The sequence below is a fragment of the Gigantopelta aegis genome, chromosome 10 (assembly GCF_016097555.1).
Source record: "Gigantopelta aegis isolate Gae_Host chromosome 10, Gae_host_genome, whole genome shotgun sequence".
Taxonomy (NCBI): Eukaryota; Metazoa; Mollusca; class Gastropoda; order Neomphalida; family Peltospiridae; genus Gigantopelta; species Gigantopelta aegis.
Window position 1 is genome coordinate 68141785 of NC_054708.1, and position 22700 is coordinate 68164484.

Genomic DNA, 22700 nt, shown 5'->3' on the forward strand with positions numbered 1-22700 from the left:
TTCCGGAAATCAGATATGGTCAAAGTGATTCATGTTTTAATTAATAATATCAAAACAAATCTTTGTTATTTACATCGTGCTTATTTGTAATATTATTGTTATGGCCGATTATTGTCAAGTGTCTTTTGGTTGGAAGACTGAAAGGGATTTTCACCACGTAATCGATTACTGCGTTGAACAACCAGGAGAAACTGACAGGTAGGTTGGCCCTAGGCCCCATTTTAATTTATTTAGGGCACTACTTTGATTCCACCCCACCCACCAACGTATAGGTCTATATGACTGACGGCCACCTTTAGTGGGAGGTGAAAGGTAGAGCCTTGAAATACGTTTTTGGTAAAAATGCGTTTCGAGAAATTTTCACCTGTCAAAATCAAGCCAAAAAACATTTACATACGTGTAAGCCAAATTTTTGTGGGGGAAAACAACAAAACGTTTTTCATTTAAGTACTAGTAATGTATGCTATAAATAATTATTGACATAATATGAATATCAGGTACTACCTTCAGGCTGCATGTACATGTATGTAATCAGAACTTCTGTCATTCAGAAGGCAACTTGCAGTGATCATACCGTGTCATGGGGGTATCAGGTCATTTCGCCATTATTACTAGTTCACCTGAGTCATTTTGGACATGGTTGATTTGTACCTCTAACCGAGTCGTTTCGCCATAATTTTAATTTTTTAATAAAGTACATTTTTTCATTGACAGGGCTAGCCCGAGTACTAGACGGACATTTGGACAGATATTCAGCCCTGATCTGTCCAAATGTCTGTCTAGTCCTTTACAATCAGAGTACTCAGGCTATGACAGGGCTATAGCTCTGAGTGAGCAAAACAATTTGCAGAAATTGTCTGTTATTATTTTAAAAAATGACAGTTATTACATTTGCCAACTGCTTTCAAAAAAAAAAAATGATTCCGGTTAAGATGGCGGCCGATTAAGTCACACGTTCATATCGCTCCAGAAAAGTTTGTGTTTTCACGGATTAATTAATGTATTTCTTCAAGACTGACAGGTTGAACAGCACATCTGGTATTGAGTGAGTACACAGATATCAAAAACACTACAATAAACACTTATTTTCAATTTAATAATACACACCACAAGCCGGAGGCGAAGGCATGCTATGCTAGAACAATAGACGCCGTGTGACATGGGCTAGTAGTGAGCTCTTTCGTTCATTCATTCATTCATTATCGCTCAACCTTATTTATTTCACTGATATGGGAAAGAAACAACACAAACGAAAAAAGCTACAGGGATCAACGTCAGATTCTAGTCAAACTGAAAGTTTTATTTCTTCGCCACAAATTGTCAATTCAAAAAATACAGAAATGGCTACTACAAATGTTGTCAATATTGAAAGTCAGGTCTCAGCCGTCGCTGCTATAGATAAACAGAAGCCGATGGAGCAATCGTCAATGAAAATGTTCACGACAGATTCACAAATAAACGCCTTGCACAAAAAAATTGACAACATGATGGAATTGCTCGTTTCATAAGAATTGTTTAATTCACAAATACAGTCCCTAAAAACTGAAATTACACAATCTTTAACTGCCAAACTCATCGAACTGGAAGGACGCGTTTTTGATCTGGAAAACGATAATAAGTTTCTTAAAAGTGAACTGGAATTTTCAAAACAAAAGCAACAACAGTTTGAAGAAAGATTAGAGCAGATGCTGTATGCGGTTACACTCAGTAACAACAAAATCAATGACCTGGAACAACAATGGACGCGCAAATCAAGCATACGGGTGTTTGGGATCAAAGATACTGACAAAACTGAATCATATTTGCAAAGTGAACAAAAAGTTGTAGATTTGGTTAAAAATAAACTGGGTTTAGACATAAAGAATACAATTGACATTGCGCACAGAGATGGAAAGTTCAGTGACGGGAAAGACAGAGGAATTATTGTTAAATTCCATTCTCGAAAACCGAAATTAGAAGTAATGCAAAATAGAAAGAAACTCAAAGGTACAGGAACTTCAATTGCGGAGGATCTGACAGCAGTGAACTATCAACGTCTCTGGAAAACGAAACAAAGTCCACGTGTTCAAACTGCTTGGTCGGCTGGAGGGAACATCTACGCGAAACTTCAGAATGAGAGAGTTATAAAAGTTGACTATAACACAGACTTAAACGCTTCACCAGGACACGTCACACATGTTTCAAAGGCAGTTCATTCGGCACATAGACTTCTGCTAGACTCTGAAAACAACTCTACTGACGTTACCTCCAACATAGCTAATACTTAAAATATGGTTTTATTGACTGAACTTTATTACAAATAGACCTGCATATGTAGTGTATATAATTTATACATACACACCCATTTTTTTTTATACATAACATATAGGCAGCATTAATATAACCCTTGGTATTTTTTGATAGTACTTCCACCGTCTTTTTACTAGGTTTTGGGGGTTTATTATAATTTTTTTTTTATTATTATTTTTTAAGCATATATATTAAATTTATTTAATAGGTTTTGGGGATTTATTATTATTATTATTATTATTATTATTATTATTATTATTATTATTATTATTATTATTATTATTATTATTATTTCTTCTTGTCTTAAATATTTAGCCTGATTCAAATCATAAAATTATGCGGTGAGGGTAAAGCTAATTTACATGTATTTAGATAACCTGCTTAGACAATATCATCATAGTTTGAACATCACGCACCATCATTAAAACACAACATTACCATTAGAAGTGTTTACTTTGTTATACTTTATTTGAACACACACAAAAAATGCATTTATATTTGATTTATTGATATTTATTTACTTATTTATTTATTTATTATAATTTTTCGATACGTTGTTAAATATTTTGATCTTTCTTTTATTATTCATTCATTCATTCTTTCAGTCATTCGTTTATTTTGTTATTTAGTTATTTATCCACATTTAATTTTAGTTATTTATCTATAATATATCTATATATATATATTTATTTTTTTCTCTTTTTTTTTCTCTGTTTGCTTTAATACTATATAATTTACTTGTTACTGCTGGTAATAGTGCTGTGGTAGTTGAGGTAGAAATAGTACTGGTGTTACTATGTATTTATTTTTATATTATTATTATTATTATTATTATTATTATTATTGATAGTGATGGTAGTAGTGAAAGTAGAGGTATTATTTACTATGCAGTATATCTTACTGCTTGCAGAAGTACTTCTGATTCCGGTGGCGATGGTGACTTAGAACGTAGTATGACAGCGGTATATAGTACTAATTACAAATTGAAAACAACTATTATTATTATTATAACAGTTATTGCTAATTATAACGAATATTGCTTGTATCGTTGGTGTTTACTATTGGTACTAGTACTGCTGTCATCGTCGTTTTCATTGGCATCATCGTCATCATCAGTGTCATTGGTGCTTTTGGCGACACTATTGTATGTAGTATGATTACCATTATCATATCTCTGTAAAAATATCGTCGCACATAAATATGTATCAGTATAGATGTTCACGAAAGCAGTCAATACCACGCTTCAAAACCAGCAGTTGGTGGAGTGGAACGCTTATAGTGTTCACTTCAGCTTATGGTACTCACCTCGTAAAACTGTGGCTTGCTCGCTTATATGGGTTCGCAATTTATAGCACTTACCTTGTTTGACGGTCGCAGTATAAGCTTTCTTTAAACAAAAATGTTCATTTTTTAGTAGTTTAAAGTGCCCTATAACACACATCCAAGACAGCTCACATCAAACTGAGTATACCGAGCTTAATCTATAACGAACTCTTTTTCTAAACTAATCACTTATTTTTAAAACCAGCCCACGGTCAACACAGTCCGCCTTGAATAGAGACACCCTATATTTTGTTTCTCAAACGTCTGTCTGTACTTTCTCTATGTAATGTACTGTACATTTTGTATAGTCTCTCTTTCAAGCACACATTTCCAAACTGGCCTAATAGGTATCGGTAGTTATATTATAACATACATGTATAAAAATAATAAAATACCATATTTAAGACTGTACACATGGCTAGTTTACAAATAATGACAGTTAATTGCCAGGGATTGGGAAATCCTGAAAAAAGGAGAGATGTACTTAATTACTTAAAACAAAAGAAATATTGTATATACTGTTTACAAGATACTCATTTTACAAAAGAATTAGAACCATATATACAAACTCAGTGGGGATTTAAATGCATATTTAGCTCTTATAAAAGTAATTCTAGGGGTGTAGCTATTTTATTTAATAACAATTTTGAGTACAAATTACATAATAAAAAAATTGATACTTTGGGTAATTACTTATTATTAGATTTAACCATAGAGGGGGAAAGAATTACCCTTGCCAACATTTATGGTCCTAATAAGGATAATCCGTACTTTTATGAAAATATTTTAAAAATAATTGAAGAAATTGGAAACGAAAAATATATTTTATGTGGTGATTTTAATTTTGTACTTAATAAAAGTTTAGATACAAATAATTATACACATATCAATAACCCTAAAGCTAGAGACAAACTACTAGAAAACTTTGAAAAATATAGTTTTAAAGATCCATTCCGAGAACTCTATCCCCAGTTAAAAAAATATACTTGGGTGAAAAAAACTCCACTAAAACAAGCTCGACTGGACCTTTTTCTTCTTTCAGACAATCTAATGCAATTTGTTTAAAAAGTTAAAATAGACAGCTCATATAGATCTGACCACTCCGGGTTTGTTTTACATTTAAAACTACAGCACTTCATAACCGGTAAGGGACTATGGAAGTTTAACGATTCCTTACTTAAAGATAAAACATATGTACAAAACATTCAGGAAACCATTACAAATATTAAATGTCAATACGCAATCCCTCTATATGATCTAGAAAATATCAACAATATCTTAAATGAAGAAATTCAGTTTACAATTAACGATCAACTGTTTTTGGAAGTTTTACTAATGGAAATAAGAGGGAGAACCATTTCATACTCAGCATTCAAAAAGAAAACAGGAGATGTTAAAGAGAAACAATTAATCGAGGAAATATATGTATTAGAAGAAGATGAATGTACAGTTAATTCCGATTTGTTAGAAGAAAAAAAAAACGAGTTAACAGAAATTAGACGAAATAAATTAAAAGGGCATTTTATTAGATCTAGAGCAAAGTGGGTCGAAGAAGGAGAAAAGCCGACAAAATATTTTTGTAATATGGAATCACGCAACTTTCATAATAAACTAATTTCTAGATTAGAACTTGAAGATGGTAGTATAATAACAGACCAAAAACAAATTCTAGAAAAAACGAAAGTATTTTATCAAAAACTCTTCTCCAAAACAAATCAAGCAAATAACGAAAACATCCAGTATATCTACAACACTGAGGCTAATAAGTTAACAGATACAGAAGCACAGGAACTAGAAGGAGAAATAACATATTCAGAAGCATTAACGTTCCTTAAAACTATGAAAAACGATAAAAGCCCAGGGTCTGATGGATTTTCTGCGGAGTTTTTAAAAATGTTTTGGAAGGATCTCGGGCATTTTATTGTTAGATCCATTAATTACAGCTACAATATAAACGAAATGTCCAACACACAAAAATTAGGGATTATTACATGCATACCAAAACCTAATAAACCTAAACACTTTTTAAAAAACTGGCGACCAATTACACTATTAAATTGTATATACAAAATTGCCTCTGGCTGCATTGCTAACAGAATTCAAAAAGTGCTAGATAAAATAATTTCAAAAGATCAAACTGGGTTCATTAAAGGTCGATTTTTAGCTGAAAATATAAGACTAATATACGATATAATGCAATATACAGAAGTTAATAAAATTCCAGGCTTATTGTTCCTGGTAGATTTTGAAAAGGCTTTTGACTGTGTCTCTTGGTCATTCGTTGAACAAGCACTTGAGTTTTTCAATTTTAAAATGTCAATTAAATCATGGATTAAAACATTTTATAATAACTCAGAATCAAGGATTTTACAAAATGGATTTCTGTCTGAAAGTTTTAAACTAGAAAGAGGTTGTAGACAAGGCGATCCACTTTCCCCCTATATTTTCATAATTTGCGCCGAAATACTAGCTATATTAATAAGAAATTCAAAGGATATCAAAGGTATAACTGTAAACGGGCAAGAATATTTAATATCGCAGTACGCTGATGACACCTCCTTCATTTTAGATGGAACCCACAAATCCCTGGATAGCACTCTAAAAATATTAGACCTGTATGCCAACGTATCTGGATTAAACATAAACTACTCGAAATCAAAAATCATCTGGATAGGCAGTAAAAAATATTCAAAAGATGTTTTTCATCATCCAAAATGGAAGTTAGAATGGGGTGCAGAAACCTTTTCCTTACTAGGAGTATATTTTTCAGTTAATATTGAAGAAATGATTCAAACTAACTTTGAACCGAAGTTAATGGAGATGAAAAGACTGTTAAAACAATGGTCCACTAGAAAATTAACTCCACTGGGTCGCGTCGTTGTTATCAAGACCTTAATAATTTCAAAAATAACACATTTATTAATTGCATTACCAAATGTACCAGATCAAGTAACAAAACAAATAACTAAAATGTTTTTTAATTTTATTTGGCAAAACAAACCAGAAAAAGTCAAAAGAGAAGTACTAATGCAAGACTATGTAAATGGAGGCATCAAAATGCTAAACAATAGAAATTTTACAACTGCGTTAAAAGCTACTTGGTTAAGAAGACTTCTAATATCAAACTCGAAATGGACACATCTTTTCCAAGCTGTAACAGGTTTAAAGACAGCAAATATGATTAAATATGGAGATTATTATATTCAGCTAAAAATAACAACAATTAAAAATAATTTTTGGAAAGATGTGTTACAAAGCTGGCTTACCATTCAACAGAAAGAAACGCCTGATAATAGTGAAGATGTAATGAGCCTAAACATTTGGTACAATAGCAAAATTAAAAAAAAACCCGGCAAAAAGGCATAATATTTATTCAAGATCTAATGGACGAAAATGGGACATTAATGAATTACAATACTTTCATAACAAAATATCAAGTACAGTCCAATTTTTTAGAATATGCTTCTTTAATCAGAGCCATTAAACTATATATTTGTAAAACAACAAAATCAAACAACCAAAATTTTAACACTGTTTGCAACCCGATTCTTCCGTTTAAAATAAAACTATTTTTAAAAGATACAAACCTAAGTAAGCAAATATACGCAATATTAAATCGCACTACAATAGTCCCTACGTCCCAAAAAAGATATTCAGTATTGGGGTTTGAATTCACTTCACAAGTATGGGGAAAGTATTATGCTCTACCATTCAAAACTATTAAAGACCCATCTTTATTATGGTTTCAGTATAAAATTTTACACAGGATAATAGCTACAAATATATTTCTAAATAAAATAAAATATGTCGATTCTAATATTTGCGATTTTTGCCATCTTATGCCAGAAACACTGGAACACTTATTTTATGAGTGCTCTAAAGTTACTGTCCTATGGAAAGCAGTAGAAGTATGGGTATTAAAAAAAGGTGAACAATTTCAGTTGGATAAAAACATGGTTTTATTTGGTATCATAACAAAAAAGCATTGTTTTATTAATTGGTTCATTATTAATATTAAGTATTATATATATAGAACGAAATTACAAAAAATCAGATTAAATAAAAACGCAATGCTAAGATTCATTATTGATAAAATACAGATTGAAAAATATATATTTTATAAAAATTGCCTGTATAAAAACTTTGATGATCAGTGGGAACCGTGGCAGCAGTTCCTCAAACAAATTGTATAAATTCATGTATAAACTTATTAATAGCAAAATATACGAATAAGCTAATAAACATACTTTTATGCAAAATATCGCCAGTTCGGAAAATGTATATTGACTTTCTATAATTTCTTTTTTTAAAAGATCGCATTGATCTTATTTATCTTTCATGAAAGTGTTGTTTTTGTTTTTCTCTCACTCTTTGTTTCTATTTCTAGTACTCTTCTTCCTAGTCTCCAGAATATTTCCTCTTCAGTTATGTAAGGCTTTTGCATTGCTAATATCCTGTTTTACAATATCATGTTAAGCCTATCTGTTTCATCTTAATATTGAATACTATGTACCGTATATCTTCGCCTGTAAGTCGATCTCGGCTATAAGTCGAGTCCCTAATTTCAAGCCCTGAAAACGTATTTTTTTATTGACCCGTTTATAAGTCGACCCATGAAAAACTACTTATAAATATTGAAATATTTCTTATTTTCAGCACATGAGAACAATATTTGAACAAAAGAAAATTATTTTACAAACTTCGGTTTTCACGTTTTGTACATCGCAATATGATCAGACTATTCCAATCAAACTATCATTATTACATAGCATCAAAACGAAATATTCCCTTAGTAGAGAGTGAAAGCTGTTTGACTGTTACTGTATAGTACTGTACATGGACATGGACAACTATATTTACGTGCCCCTATCCACGAGGGTTCAGGCACGCCCACCCCGGACTCAGCCTCTGACATCGCCAGTTGTCGATTCCGGGGCGGGAGGGTAGTACTGTACAGATGGTTTTGTGCACAGACAACAACTTTATTTATAAACACTGACAACAGATCACTACGATAAAACTGAAAGTATCACGTTTTGCCGCCATATTAATACATGTAAGGAGGATAACTCTGGAAAGTACACTGGTTTTTGTACCAAATGATGTGTGTCCCTATTGCTCTAGTGAACTGCAGTAATCAGTCTATTTTAAGGGAAAGCTCAGTAATATTCATGAAGTTAATCACCGACAAAACATTGTTTGAACAACCATTAATGCCAGTGACCAGATTTCAAAATAAACTCAGGCAACAGGTAGTTAGTATTGTTTACATTTTTACTATTAGTGATGACTGTTAATTTAACTAAGTGGACTGTTGTCTTGGCATGTGAGTGAGATCGTACGCCTTTTCGCATAACCAAAACCGTTCTAATGCCCAAAAAAATAGGTTATAAAAAATAAATGTGTCAAATTAAAATATTTGAGTATAAATATATGGCATACTTCAACAATAAAACTTGTAAAATAATCCCCAAAACAGTAATATTTTTTGGTGAAATTTTTTTACCCTCTTATAAGTCGACCCCCAAGTTATAAAATAATTTTTGGGTGAAAAAAATTCGACTTATAGGCGAAGATATACGGTATGTGTGCATACGGCTCGTGCCATTTCTGTTTCCTTTTGTCTATCTTCGGCTTCCTCCCTGTTACTCCACACGTCCGTGTCTGTCTGTCTGTCCCCCCTCCCCCCCCCCCCCGCTCTCTCTCTATCCCTCTCACACACACGCACATGCATATGTATACACATATTGTTTAATAAGTGCTTTGTATACGAGTGTATAGCTTTAATTATGTATCGTTTATGTATATACAATAATACCATGTACAGCAATGATTCAAGGCCCCAACCTTGACCTTGCTTATGTTTCTGGGGACAATAAAAAAAACAAAAAAAAACTGCTTTTAAAATATGCAATTGGTGAATTTGTTGAGTGCCAGAGCTAGCCCTGATTGATTTATCCTATATCCATTGATTTTTAGATTTCACACATTGCGATCTATATTGCGTGTTTATATTTACAAATAAAAATAATGTTATAATTTTGTTTATTTTCAAATATATCATTTGCTCAAGCCATATACACGAAATACGTACAGGCCTTAGATAATATACAGACAATATATTCACATTAATAATTAATTTATGAACATGTCATGTTATAGGGTTTTACGTGCACATTCAGAACAAGCTGTTGTAGCGCACGCCTGTCCATGACAGGAAAGGTGGGGGGAGGGGAGAGGAGGGACTGCCTGCACTGGCAGGTGCAAGGGAGCACCAGCAGCCCGATCAAATCAGCAGCAGGCGGGTGGGGGTGGTGGTGGTGCTATGGAATTTGAATGGAGTAGTTAAATGCCAAAGAGAAAAGGGTGTGCAATTTTGATTGAGGGAATTTGGCGCAATTTTGAACGGTCGGTCGAAAGGTAAATGGGCGAGCTAATATAGGTTTTGATATTATTGAATCGAGAGTAACTCGCTAATTTTATACCTTTACGATGCTATGGTGTCTCCCTATGTTGCCCATAAGGCCCTTATAAGGGCCTGAATGCTTCTGGTCGAGGCATCACCAAGTACCAGCAGCAAGTATTGGGGGTTTGGGTGGGGGAGGCCGATATTCTTTTGTTCAGCTTCCCCCGGGTGCATTGCAATTGTGTACTCGGAACGGTATTCTTTTGTCCGGTTCCTTATTAGAGTATGTGCTGGGCCATTAAATGGGGGCGGGTGCATTGTTATCATTAGTCAATGCACCCTGTGTACTGATGCAGTGAGCATGTAGTCTGTGTGTGAATCCTAGTTTTGTGTTACAGTTGTACCTATTGTCTTAAGTCCCTATTCTAGTGAGTTCAACAGTCATTCATGACCACCCATCCCCCTCCGTCCTTGTATAGCATTGAATACAATGACGGAGGGGGAGTTAAACTAGCCTAGCTATCTAATTTGAAGGGTTATACCCTTATAGTGTAGGTATTGGTTTAAAGGCCTAGTGCTTGGCATACTTAACTTTATTATCAATGCAATAAAACGAAACTAACGGTGGCAAGTAGCAATTGTATACATATATATGCACCGATCTAGGTACTTAGTTTGAAGAATTTTGATTCCCGCCCCCTAAATATAGGATTTTAGTAGGCTTACTTGGTTTGTCTTCAGGCTATCTGGATAGTTGAACAGTCACACTGCATATTATATACTAGTTAATGATGTGCTGTGTTTTCTTATAACTATACTACATACCAAGCTGAGGTTCAAACGCTGAGTACGGTATGTTGATTTTGCCCAACTTCAGCTAACAGAAAGTAAAAAGCTGACAAGGCATTAATATCCAAAGACAGAAAATTACTTAATATTTGGTAATGAATAATGAATAAACAGAAGAAAAAAGACTTTAAAAACTATAATAAATTTTTTTTTTTGGGGGGGGGGGGGGGGGGGGGGCGAAATGACTCTGTACAAATGAGATTTAGCTCGAACCAACCCTGGGTTAGTAGGACTAACGGCGAAACAATGCAGGGTTCAAAATGGTTTTATGGCAAAATGACCCAAACTCCAATATAAGTGGGGGGGGGGGGGGGGGGGGGGGCGAATTTGAGGGTCCGTAGACATAAGGGGGTGGATGGGCTCTCCTCAGAAATTTAGAATTTCATGTGTTTGAAACCGGGCATTTCCAGCCTTCTGAGAAAAATATCATTGGTTCCCATGACGATTATAATTTTTTCTACCGACAATTTCAACAACTAATGTAGTGATGTGAACTAAACATAAAACAGTGTGCGTGGGTTTGACGTCAAACCATTTTGGACCCGTGACAGGTCACACTGCAGAGCTCGAACTTAAGAATTTGTCTCCAACAGCAATTTGTAAAAGAACTGTCGTGGGTGAAATGGCAGTTTTGATCCTGCCTATGGCAATATTTGAATACCCGGTAAGTGACATTTGCAGCAAATAAACATTACTGGAAAGTTATTTTGCTGTATGTAGACATATTTTAAATGCGCAAATTATGTTAAATACTGGCAGATAATATACACCAGGTGTATACATTTTGCCATTTCTGAGGAGCATTTCTGACGGCACTCTTGTGCCATTGATGATTCTGTCTACCTACAGCACTTTATATCTCAAAGACGGAAATTACCATTGTTAAGTTCGAGCCCTGCACTGGTTTCTTTGCAAACTGAAGATCAACCAATTACTTAGCCGACCTTGACAGTGACTTTTATAAAAAAAAAAGAAAAAAAAAAGCCCATGTGGTACACATTATGTTTATTGAGCTTATGATTGAATATATACATATATATATATCATCTTGGTATATATTATGGTGCGGTGTGTATTTTGGAGCACTATCTTTAAATAGCATTTGTGTATCATCAGGCAGGATTTAACTCAATTGGTTGAGTGCTAGCTTGAGGTGCTTGCATCACAGGATCAAACCACCTCAGTGGATCCGTTCAACTGATTGGGTTTTTTCTCGTTGCAACCAGTGCACCACAACTGAACAAAGGTCATGGTATGGGCTTTCCTGTCTGTGGTAAAGTGCATATAAACGATCCCTTGCTGCATTAGGAAAAATGTAGCGGGTTTCGTCAGAATAACCATACATGTATGTTTGACATCCAATAGCCGATGATTCATTAATCAATGTGCTCCAGTGGTGTTGTTGAACAAAACAAACATTTTGTGCAAAATAAAAGAAATGCTGTGACGTCAAATGCGAAGTTTTTGTTGGCGGAAGTATTTTTTATTAATAAAATAAAGTAATGTTTACAATTTTCCAGTTTGCGGTAAGTATAATAATAAACAATTAAAAATACCATGCAACCTAAAGTATTATTTTCCGTAAGGCATTTTTTTTAACATACATAAACATCCCTGTATCTCCATATTTTCACAATGAATTTTAGTCATCTGCTGCATGAGGCATCGTCGTCTGTTACTAGTGAAATAAATACAAGACAATTAGATCCACCCTACATCAATCTATGGACGTCCGAATGAGCCCACTGTCCTTATTTTGCATGCACTGCATAAAATTATATTGGGACAGGATTAAACGACGTTCCAGTGCATATTACATCTTAAAATAATATCTATTCAACATGAAATATGTAGTGGACATTGTTTTGAATAATAATAATAATAATAATCAACAAAAAACCCACCTTGAAGGGCTGTCAAATTTACCCCACCCTATCAATGTACAAATAGTGATTGTTTGTACTGGGCTATATGGTTTACATGTGACGATAAGGTTAAAATGTTATTTTTGATGTGTGTTATTTACATGTATATGCAATTTATGGACCTGGCACCACCACACATCATTTCCAGTTATTTGGAGTTATTTTTCTTCATATTGGTCATTCAGAAGTTATCTGGATCAGTGGATGTGCCGCTTCAAAATATATACATGTATTGCATCAAAAAGGTTAAAATAATTGAAATATCATACTGTGTCACTTAACCAAGACCTTTATGTCAGTTACTTTTAATGTTATTTATCTTGACAACGCATCAACGTTGATGTCATCTTGAATTGTATGACGTCATGTTAATGCAACATAATGGAGAAAAATGAGGAATTCATTCCACTACTAATTATCATATATAATTAAAGAAACAAGAAAATCTATAAATTCCTGTATTGTTTCATCGGATAATATTGCGACTCAGTAGCTCAGTCAGTGTTAAATCAAGGACAAATGAAAACAAACAAGAGTGACATCCCTTTATTTTGGTAATGAGCTGAAACATCCACTTTTTGGAGATTTTTTGGTACAAGATCAGTAACTATTGTTCGATCATGTGTTACAATTGAACCAATTTGATTGAAATAGATTATATATATGCATGTACATGTATAATAACACAGTATATACACAAGTAAACCAAAACTAAAACTAAAAATTTAATGTTTATATTTTAATGATATATATACATTAGGTTATGTCTCTGTCAATAATAACAAGAAAAACATTGTTATTTCTACACAATGCAAGATCGGTCAAATTCCACTCAAGATTGGTGGTAGCCTGCTTATGACATACTAAAAGTTACTGTAACCAAAATGCTATCTACAGTAAACAGGTCTATTTACTTTAAGTTTATAATTGTTTCCGCAACAGCTGTTAATATTGATTAATAAAAGAGAATATGTTTTTTGTTTATTTCCTTTCAGGAATTCTGAATCCAATGTAAATGCTCTTTTGCTCCCGGGAAGACTTGACTTGTTCAGTGAATCAAGTGATGGCGAACATTCCAGCGTGTGTACATTAAAACTGAAATGCAAGCCTATGTACAAAGTGGCTATCAAAGGACTAGACATTGTGAGTGAGGCAAGAACACTGGAAATCTATGATGATATTGATGGCTACTTACAAAGTGTGAAAGGTGTACCAATACCTGGGTGTGAGGAAGACCAAATGTTTTACATTACTTCATTTGAAATAAAAGATTCAACAACCGGCATTGAAATAAAGGTACAGTATATTTATTAAGATTTTGCCTGTTCACAATATAGCTGTATACATGTATGTGTGCAAGAATGAAGAAACACACACATAATTAAAATAATTTCTTAAACTGTTTTGAACCAAAACTTATTTTGTTACGGTAATTGTGTTTTTTTGTTACTGTCATACATGTATATTCCAATTTGGAACATATTTTTTATTTTAGTTAAATTAAATTATAGACTAATTAATTATTAAAAGATTTTTTATTAAAGCTTATTTAACTGTAAACATATTAAAAAAAAGTAAAGTTTGTTTTATTTAACGACGCCACTAGAGCACATTGATTTTTTATCGTATCATGGGCTATTGGACATCAAACATATGATCATTCTGATACTGTTTTTTAGAGGAAACCTGCTGTTGCCACATAGGTTACTCTTTTACGACATGCAACAAGGGATCTTTTATGTGTGCTTCCCACAGGCAGGATAGCACAAACCATGGCCTTTGTTGAACCAGTTATGGATCACTGGTCGGTGCAAGTGGTTTACAACTACCCATTGAGCCTTGCGGAGCACTCACTCAGGGTTTGGAGATGGTATCTGGATTACAAATCCCATGCCTCGACTGGGATCTGAACCCAGTACCTACCAGCCTGTAGACCAATGGCCTAACCACGACGCCACCGAGGCTGGTCTTAAACATATTATGTTGTGAAGTGGTTTGTTAATCCAATACACTTTGTTTTGTTTTTTTCAGTACAATGGGCAGTTATATATTTTTTTACACCAAATTACATCTGCATTTGCAACCATGTCAGTTTTGAACAGTTAGGCTGCTAATAGATGGAGTGAATATTGTTTTTATTTTTCAGTTTTTGTCTCTGGGTGAAAGGTTATCATTTCAAATCCGTCAGATCCGGATAACCCTGGTGCAGCAGGAGACCCGTCCTGACAGAAGCAAACTGGACATGGTGAGACTGAAGAATCACATAGCCGGGCTGGGATCACAGGTGTCGGACAGAGCCAAGTCACTCTTCGAAACTATGGAGCAGTACCAGAAGGTGTATATCGTACACAGTAAAGTACTCTTATAATGAACCCCTGTGCATGCTGTAACCTCACTGTGGTGCAGGGGTGTAACACTCTCTTTGAGAATGGCCAATACAGCACAAAATTGAAATTTTGAGTAAAAGTCAGTATGTACATGTATCTGTGATATTTGTATTTTTGCACAGTTCTTTACACTGTGTTTTTATTTAAATCTTGAATTTTTATATTGATGTTGATCATCACTTTATTTGTTTGCATTACCATAGTTTGACACCCAATAGCCGTGTATTTTCGTGCTGGGGTGTCGTTAAACATTCATTCATTCATTCTTATAATGAACTGAAAGGGACCATGATAGTTTGTTCGTTATAGCAGTAGTTCATTGTACACCAATGGCGTAGCCAGCATGAGGCAGACGAGGCGCTTGCCTTGTCTGGAATTTCCTCAGATTTATTTTATTTTTCCCATGACACTGATATTTATTTTACAGGTCTGGGTTTGCCTCAGTGTTTTTATCCTATCTGGCTACACTCCAGTACACATTTGCATAAGTTGGTTATTACTGTATAAGGAGATAAAACGGGACTTTACGATCCGTTTGTTCTATGCAGTAGTTTATTTCTAAGCATGTTCGTTATAAGTGTACTTTATTGTATATATATTTTTAATATCAATGTTCCAGAAAAAATATATTATATAGTGTTAGGGCCATGTCACTCTTCGAAACTATGGACGGGTACCAGAATGTTTATGAAAATATTAATAATAAAACAAATCATTGAAGACAATTTTTGTTAACACTACAAAATATCAGTGGAATTGTAGAATGTATTTTTGGTGTGTAACCATTTTAACAAATGAATGTTTCTGCCATGTGTAACATACTAACAAGAACAGTCTCATGGTCTTTTGTTTTCTTATTGTCATGTGTAATATTATATCATAATACTGATACACCACCAGCACCCTTCAGTTGGAAAATTCTAAACTCATATGATATTAAAACAAACGGTCTTTTGCCTTTGTGTTATATCGTCAACATCCCTAACTGCGTTATGCTTCAAATTCCGTTCACTTTGTTTTCTCATGCACAGTTCACGCAATCAACAGCAGATTTGTTGTCATTGGCATGTCGTTCATTTATGAGGTTTTTCTTCACAGTTCAGGAACATTTTTATAAACAATAAAGTTGAGAAAAGTAAGTATCTAAATACAAAACTTTACAACCCCCTAAACCCATTAATTTTACAAAGTCGTTTTTGTTTATTCTATAAAATTACCGATATCGGGTCCACATGACCTGTAGAAATTGACTTAAAATGGAGAAAGATGAATTAACATTCGGTGTGTGTCACATGACCTCACACGTGCCATATCAACAAGGCCAAAGAATTTAATTTTTAAGACCCCTGTTGTTAGAATTTGTTTTCAATTATTATATTCGATCTGCAAAATGTATGCTACATTTTTGTGCCTCTATTGTAGTGAATAGTATTCATAATCCATTCATAACAGTTGTAAATAATTTTGAGTATATAAATTGTGTTAATTTAGAATCAGTTCATTAAAAAAAAAATATTTTACAAACTATTCGCAGGTATGAATGTAATGCCTATCAGTATTGACATCAAGTGTGAGCGATGTGTGTTGATAAAACGCGGACCGGAACCAGAACGCTTGATAAATTGAATTTTTCCTTTTAATAAATTAAGTGTTTGGCAACTGTGCATAATTAAGAAATATATATTTTTTCATGTAGTTGCCTTAAAACTGGAAAATGACGAACCGCACATGCGCAGTACGATACTTTTTGCAAACGCATGCGCCTGAACGCAGTTAGAAACATCGCACCCTTTCCTGTTTAACGCAGGGTGTTTCACTTTTATTTATTAGAATGGATTTGTTTTACGTCCACATTGTTGATTTTTTACGTTACTTGATTGAAATTTATTTTGTTTTACGTATTGTTGCTGAAAAATGAAGAATAGTATTTCTGTAAATAACGTATTCGTGTTTTTGTCGTTAGATGAACGCAGTTTTGGACGTTGATGGTACATGTACACATAGACAAATATTTTAAAAGTGGTAATTGAAAAACAAATGAATAGGGTTTTAATATTATCATCATTGTTTTGTAATTTACTGATCTATTAGTGAACTTTTGGCATATATTGAAGTTCATATGTAAAATTGTGACCATTATTTCTTAAATTTCTGGCTTCTTTTGCACAGGAAAATGAAAAAGGTAATATATTTTTCTTTTCTTAAAAATGTCTGGCTTCCTTTCCACTATAGAACTATCACAGTGTCCTTGACAAGCAATAGTGTTTTGAATAATCTCTCTGCGTCTTCTTTCTCTGTCTCTCTTTCTCTTGTTTTTTGTGGGGTTTTTTTACATTTCTGGCTTTGTTTTCATTGCAGAACCAACAAGGTGTTCTTGGTGGTGTTCAGAATTTACTGTCTATGACCTCCATGTGTTCAGACAAAGAATCCACCATGTCGGGTTTAGCAGGTCTCCTCAGCACCTTCTCCCACCTCAAACAGCAGCAAAAGAACCCTCTGGTTGATCTGGCGTCGAACGGCACGTCCAAGGAGGAGGATGAGTGTAATGAGAAGAGCGACCCCAGCAAACTGGCCGACAACATGTTGTCTGGCATGATGTCAGGGGCAGACAGCGGGGACACGGTTAACAGTGACGATATGTACAAGTTCCTGCAGTCTGTGTGTGGAAGAGTGACAAAAATGAGAGAGAAAACAGAATTGGAGAACAAAGAGCAGGACGATTTAACAAACACCGAGGTGTTGTAAGTAGAAGTACTCTTACAGAATAAATATTATTCCATTAAAGATGTTTCTTTACATCTTTTACAATAAGATATGAATTATTAGGGTCTGGAATGTTCTGTTCGAGACTGATTGTCTTCTTTTTTCTTTCTTTTTTTAATGAGAGCACTACTTGGGAGATAATGACAAAGATGGGTCTTGCAGATCAGGGCCCATATTTTCAAAATTATCTTAATGCTACGATTTCGTAAAAAAATATTGTAAGCTATGACATCACTATGTTATGTGATGTAAAATCTATGATGGTTTTATGATATCGTAGTTCTAAGTTAGCTTTGAAAATATCTAGCTAGTTTGATTAGGAAAAACAAACTGGTAGACTCATAATGTACTTTTATGGTATGGACATGAATCATTTTTAATAACACTACAATTCACACATACATGTACTTGTTTAATGACACTACAATTCACACGTACCTGTACTTGTTTAATAACACTACAATTCACACATACATGTACTTGTTTAATGACACTACAATTCACACGTACATGTACTTGTTTAATGACACTACAATTCACACGTACATGTACTTGTTTAATGACACTGCACAATTCACACATACATGTACTTGTTTAATGACACTGCACAATTCACACATACATGTACTTGTTTAATGACACTACAATTCACACATACATGTACTTGTTTAATGACACTTCAATTCACACGTTCATGTACTTGTTTAATGACACTACAATTCACACATACATGTACTTGTTTAATGACACTACAATTCACACGTACCTGTACTTGTTTAATGACACTACAATTCACACATACATGTACTTGTTTAATGACACAATTCACACGTACATGTACTTGTTTAATGACACTACAATTCACACGTACCTGTACTTGTTTAATGACACTACAATTCACACATACATGTACTTGTTTAATGACACTACAATTCACACGTACATGTACTTGTTTAATGACACTACAATTCACACGTACCTGTACTTGTTTAATGACACTACAATTCACACATACATGTACTTGTTTAATGACACTACAATTCACACGTACATGTACTTGTTTAATGACACTACAATTCACACATACCTGTACTTGTTTAATGACACTACAATTCACACATACATGTACTTGTTTAATGACACTACAATTCACACGTACATGTACTTGTTTAATGACACTACAATTCACACGTACCTGTACTTGTTTAATGACACTACAATTCACACATACATGTACTTGTTTAATGACACTACAATTCACACGTACATGTACTTGTTTAATGACACTGCACAATTCACACATACACGTACTTGTTTAATGACACTGCACAATTCACACGTACCTGTACTTGTTTAATGACACTACAATTCACACATACCTGTACTTGTTTAATGACACTACAATTCACACATACATGTACTTGTTTAATGACACTGCACAATTCACACGTACCTGTACTTGTTTAATGACACTACAATTCACACGTACCTGTACTTGTTTAATGACACTACAATTCACACGTACCTGTACTTGTTTAATGACACTACAATTCACACGTACAATGACACTACTTGTTTACTTGTTTAATGACACTGCACAATTCACACATACATGTACTTGTTTAATGACACTGCACAATTCACACATACATGTACTTGTTTAATGACACTACAATTCACACATACATGTACTTGTTTAATGACACTTCAATTCACACGTTCATGTACTTGTTTAATGACACTACAATTCACACATACATGTACTTGTTTAATGACACTACAATTCACACGTACCTGTACTTGTTTAATGACACTACAATTCACACATACATGTACTTGTTTAATGACACAATTCACACATACATGTACTTGTTTAATGACACTACAATTCACACGTACCTGTACTTGTTTAATGACACTACAATTCACACATACATGTACTTGTTTAATGACACAATTCACATGTACATGTACTTGTTTAATGACACTACAATTCACACGTACCTGTACTTGTTTAATGACACTACAATTCACACATACATGTACTTGTTTAATGACACTACAATTCACACGTACATGTACTTGTTTAATGACACTACAATTCACACGTACCTGTACTTGTTTAATGACACTACACAATTCACACATACATGTACTTGTTTAATGACACTACAATTCACACGTTCATGTACTTGTTTAATGACACTACAATTCACACGTACATGTACTTGTTTAATGACACTACAATTCACACGTACATGTACTTGTTTAATGACACTGCACAATTCACACATACATGTACTTGTTTAATGACACTGCACAATTCACACGTACCTGTACTTGTTTAATGACTCTACAATTCACACATACCTGTACTTGTTTAATGACACTACAATTCACACATACATGTACTTGTTTAATGACACTACAATTCACACGTACATGTACTTGTTTAATGACACTGCACAATTCACACATACCTGCCCTGCCAGATATTCAAAAGATTACTAACTGAATGTTTTCTTTTCCAGTATGGGGAGGAATTAGGTTTATGGTAGGGCATTCACTTGAGATGTGGTTGTCACATGATTGATAGATTTGAGACTACGGTGAATTCTCTCTCTCAACTAAGTGTTAAAATAATCATTCCTTTCTCTTTTTTCCAGACAAGGGGGGACAATTTCTACTACCATAGTAGACCCAGCTGTGATGACAGAACTGGTAAATCAGCTAAAGGTGGCTGAAGAGAGGATTGTCAGAAGAGTTGAAAGACGGATGACACAAATGGAAGACAGAATTAACAGAAAACTTGACAGAATATTGCAGGCACTGCAGATAGCAGACAGTGATAACTCTGGTGTGCAATATACTACCTCTAGCAATATTGATGATAATATTCAGTTAGACTGATATTAACCCTTTGGTAGCTCAATGGTGCATGTGGCACACTGTCAATTTAATTACGTTGTGGACATGATGGAGTGCTGCATGCTGCTATTAGTTTGACGTCACAAAAAGCCTCAGTCCATGACGTCATTCCAGCACAGATATGAAAAGGTTTATTGTGTGCAAGGTTAAGCGACAACTAAACATTGGTTGGGAGTCATTATTACAGTTATTTATTATTTTGTACAGAAACAGCCACATGTAGAAAGCTACTGGATGTGCAGACAACAAATTCCACACCATTATTAATCGTTGAGGAATATTTAATACAGTTGGGAAAATATTTTTATACTTTTTATATCTAGGTATAATCATGTTTATTGCCGACTGCAAGTGATTCTCTAGCACATGTTGAAATTTGCAGGAATTTCAGATTTTAGTGCCTCCCAAACATTGTTCTTATCCTTGATACTCACTCACTTCCACTGCAGGACCGTGTGGATTTGTGTTTGTCCAAGATCATTTTCACATCTGCTCTTGCATTGACTTTGGTAATGTGAACCTTTGTAACATGAAGGTTAAGTAATCAGTTAACACACTGTCTGTTTACTAAAAAGAGCAGTCTGTGTGTGACTGCTGGGACCATTCTTAATCTTTGAATATATGTTACATTATTGTTCACATATCATCCATTTTCCATCATGTAAAGAATGCCATGCAGTTCAGAGGTAACATCAAAGTGCAAGCGCTTAATCCATCTTGAAGACTGATACACTAGTGATTTTTATTTCCCCACAGACATTGTAATGATCCTATCAGATTCTTCAATCAAGAAATCATGATGTATATACGTCACTGGGTGTGTTCTTGGCATCACTATATCTCTCTTCTTTTCTTTTTAATTATATGAGATATACATTACTATCCAGTATCGATTTTTAGTCATTTGAATAAGATCACCCAGTTTTCTGTTATGTTGTGTATAATTTATTTATTTATTTATAAATTGCAACTGTCTCTCTAGTGTTTGTAGCCTAGAACTGTAACAGTTTTTATACCTTTTCATAAAGATACATCATGAATATTTAGTTGTTTTTCTGTTGACATACAAACAAACGTAGGGGTCAGTTGGTCCCCAGGTTGAGTTCGGTGAAGGAAAACTTAGGCATCACAGCCGATTAACACTATTTTTTTTATTTAAGAGCCTATTAAAAAAAATATGGTGGCCATTGGCTACCAGGCAACTGATTATTTCAACCCCTGAACAATGATAATTCGTACCTCAGTGGTGTGGTGATTACGCCATCAGACTCGAGGCTGGTAGGTATTGAGTTCACATCCCAGTACCAGCTCACCATCAACTAATCTACTGTTGTGGACAGACAGCCAAGATAGTTGAGGTGTATACCCAGGACATGCTTGAACCTTACTTGGATATAAGAATGAAAATAAATTGTAATACAATAGACAGTATCCTTGTTTACACTAGTTAATGATTTTACCCTTTTTGTTTTAACAACGTACATTTGTTTTGTTTAACGACACCACTAGAGCACATTGATTTATTAATCATTGGCTGTTGGATATCAAACATTTGGTAATTTTGACATATAGTCTTACAGAGGAAACATGCTACATTTTCCCATTAGTAGCAAGTGATCTTTTATATGCTCCATCCCAAAGACAAGATAGCACATACAACAGCCCTTGATATACCAGCTTTTTTGTTCAGGACAATCTCCAAATGAAGTCATACAGATTTTTTCCCTATTGTTTTTTTCTATTTCTAGTGCCCGAGACTACCTACCTTAAAAAAAGAAGGGTGCAGTTCAAAAGGAATACGAGCACAGTAATGTAGGGTTTTCTCCAGGT

At 34.2% G+C, this 22700-nt stretch overlaps 1 protein-coding gene across 1 annotated transcript; it reads left to right on the plus strand.

Annotated features, from left to right (window-relative positions):
- Positions 1–10: 10 nt before the first annotated feature.
- On the plus strand, positions 11–22039 carry LOC121384388 (ATPase PAAT-like). The gene is made up of 5 exons (XM_041514771.1): positions 11–198; positions 13788–14088; positions 14939–15127; positions 17538–17920; positions 20609–22039. The coding sequence occupies exons 1-5, from the start codon at positions 101–103 to the stop codon at positions 20850–20852; spliced, it is 1215 nt and encodes a 404-aa protein (XP_041370705.1). The 5' UTR covers positions 11–100; the 3' UTR covers positions 20853–22039.
- The last annotated feature ends 661 nt before the right edge of the window (positions 22040–22700 follow it).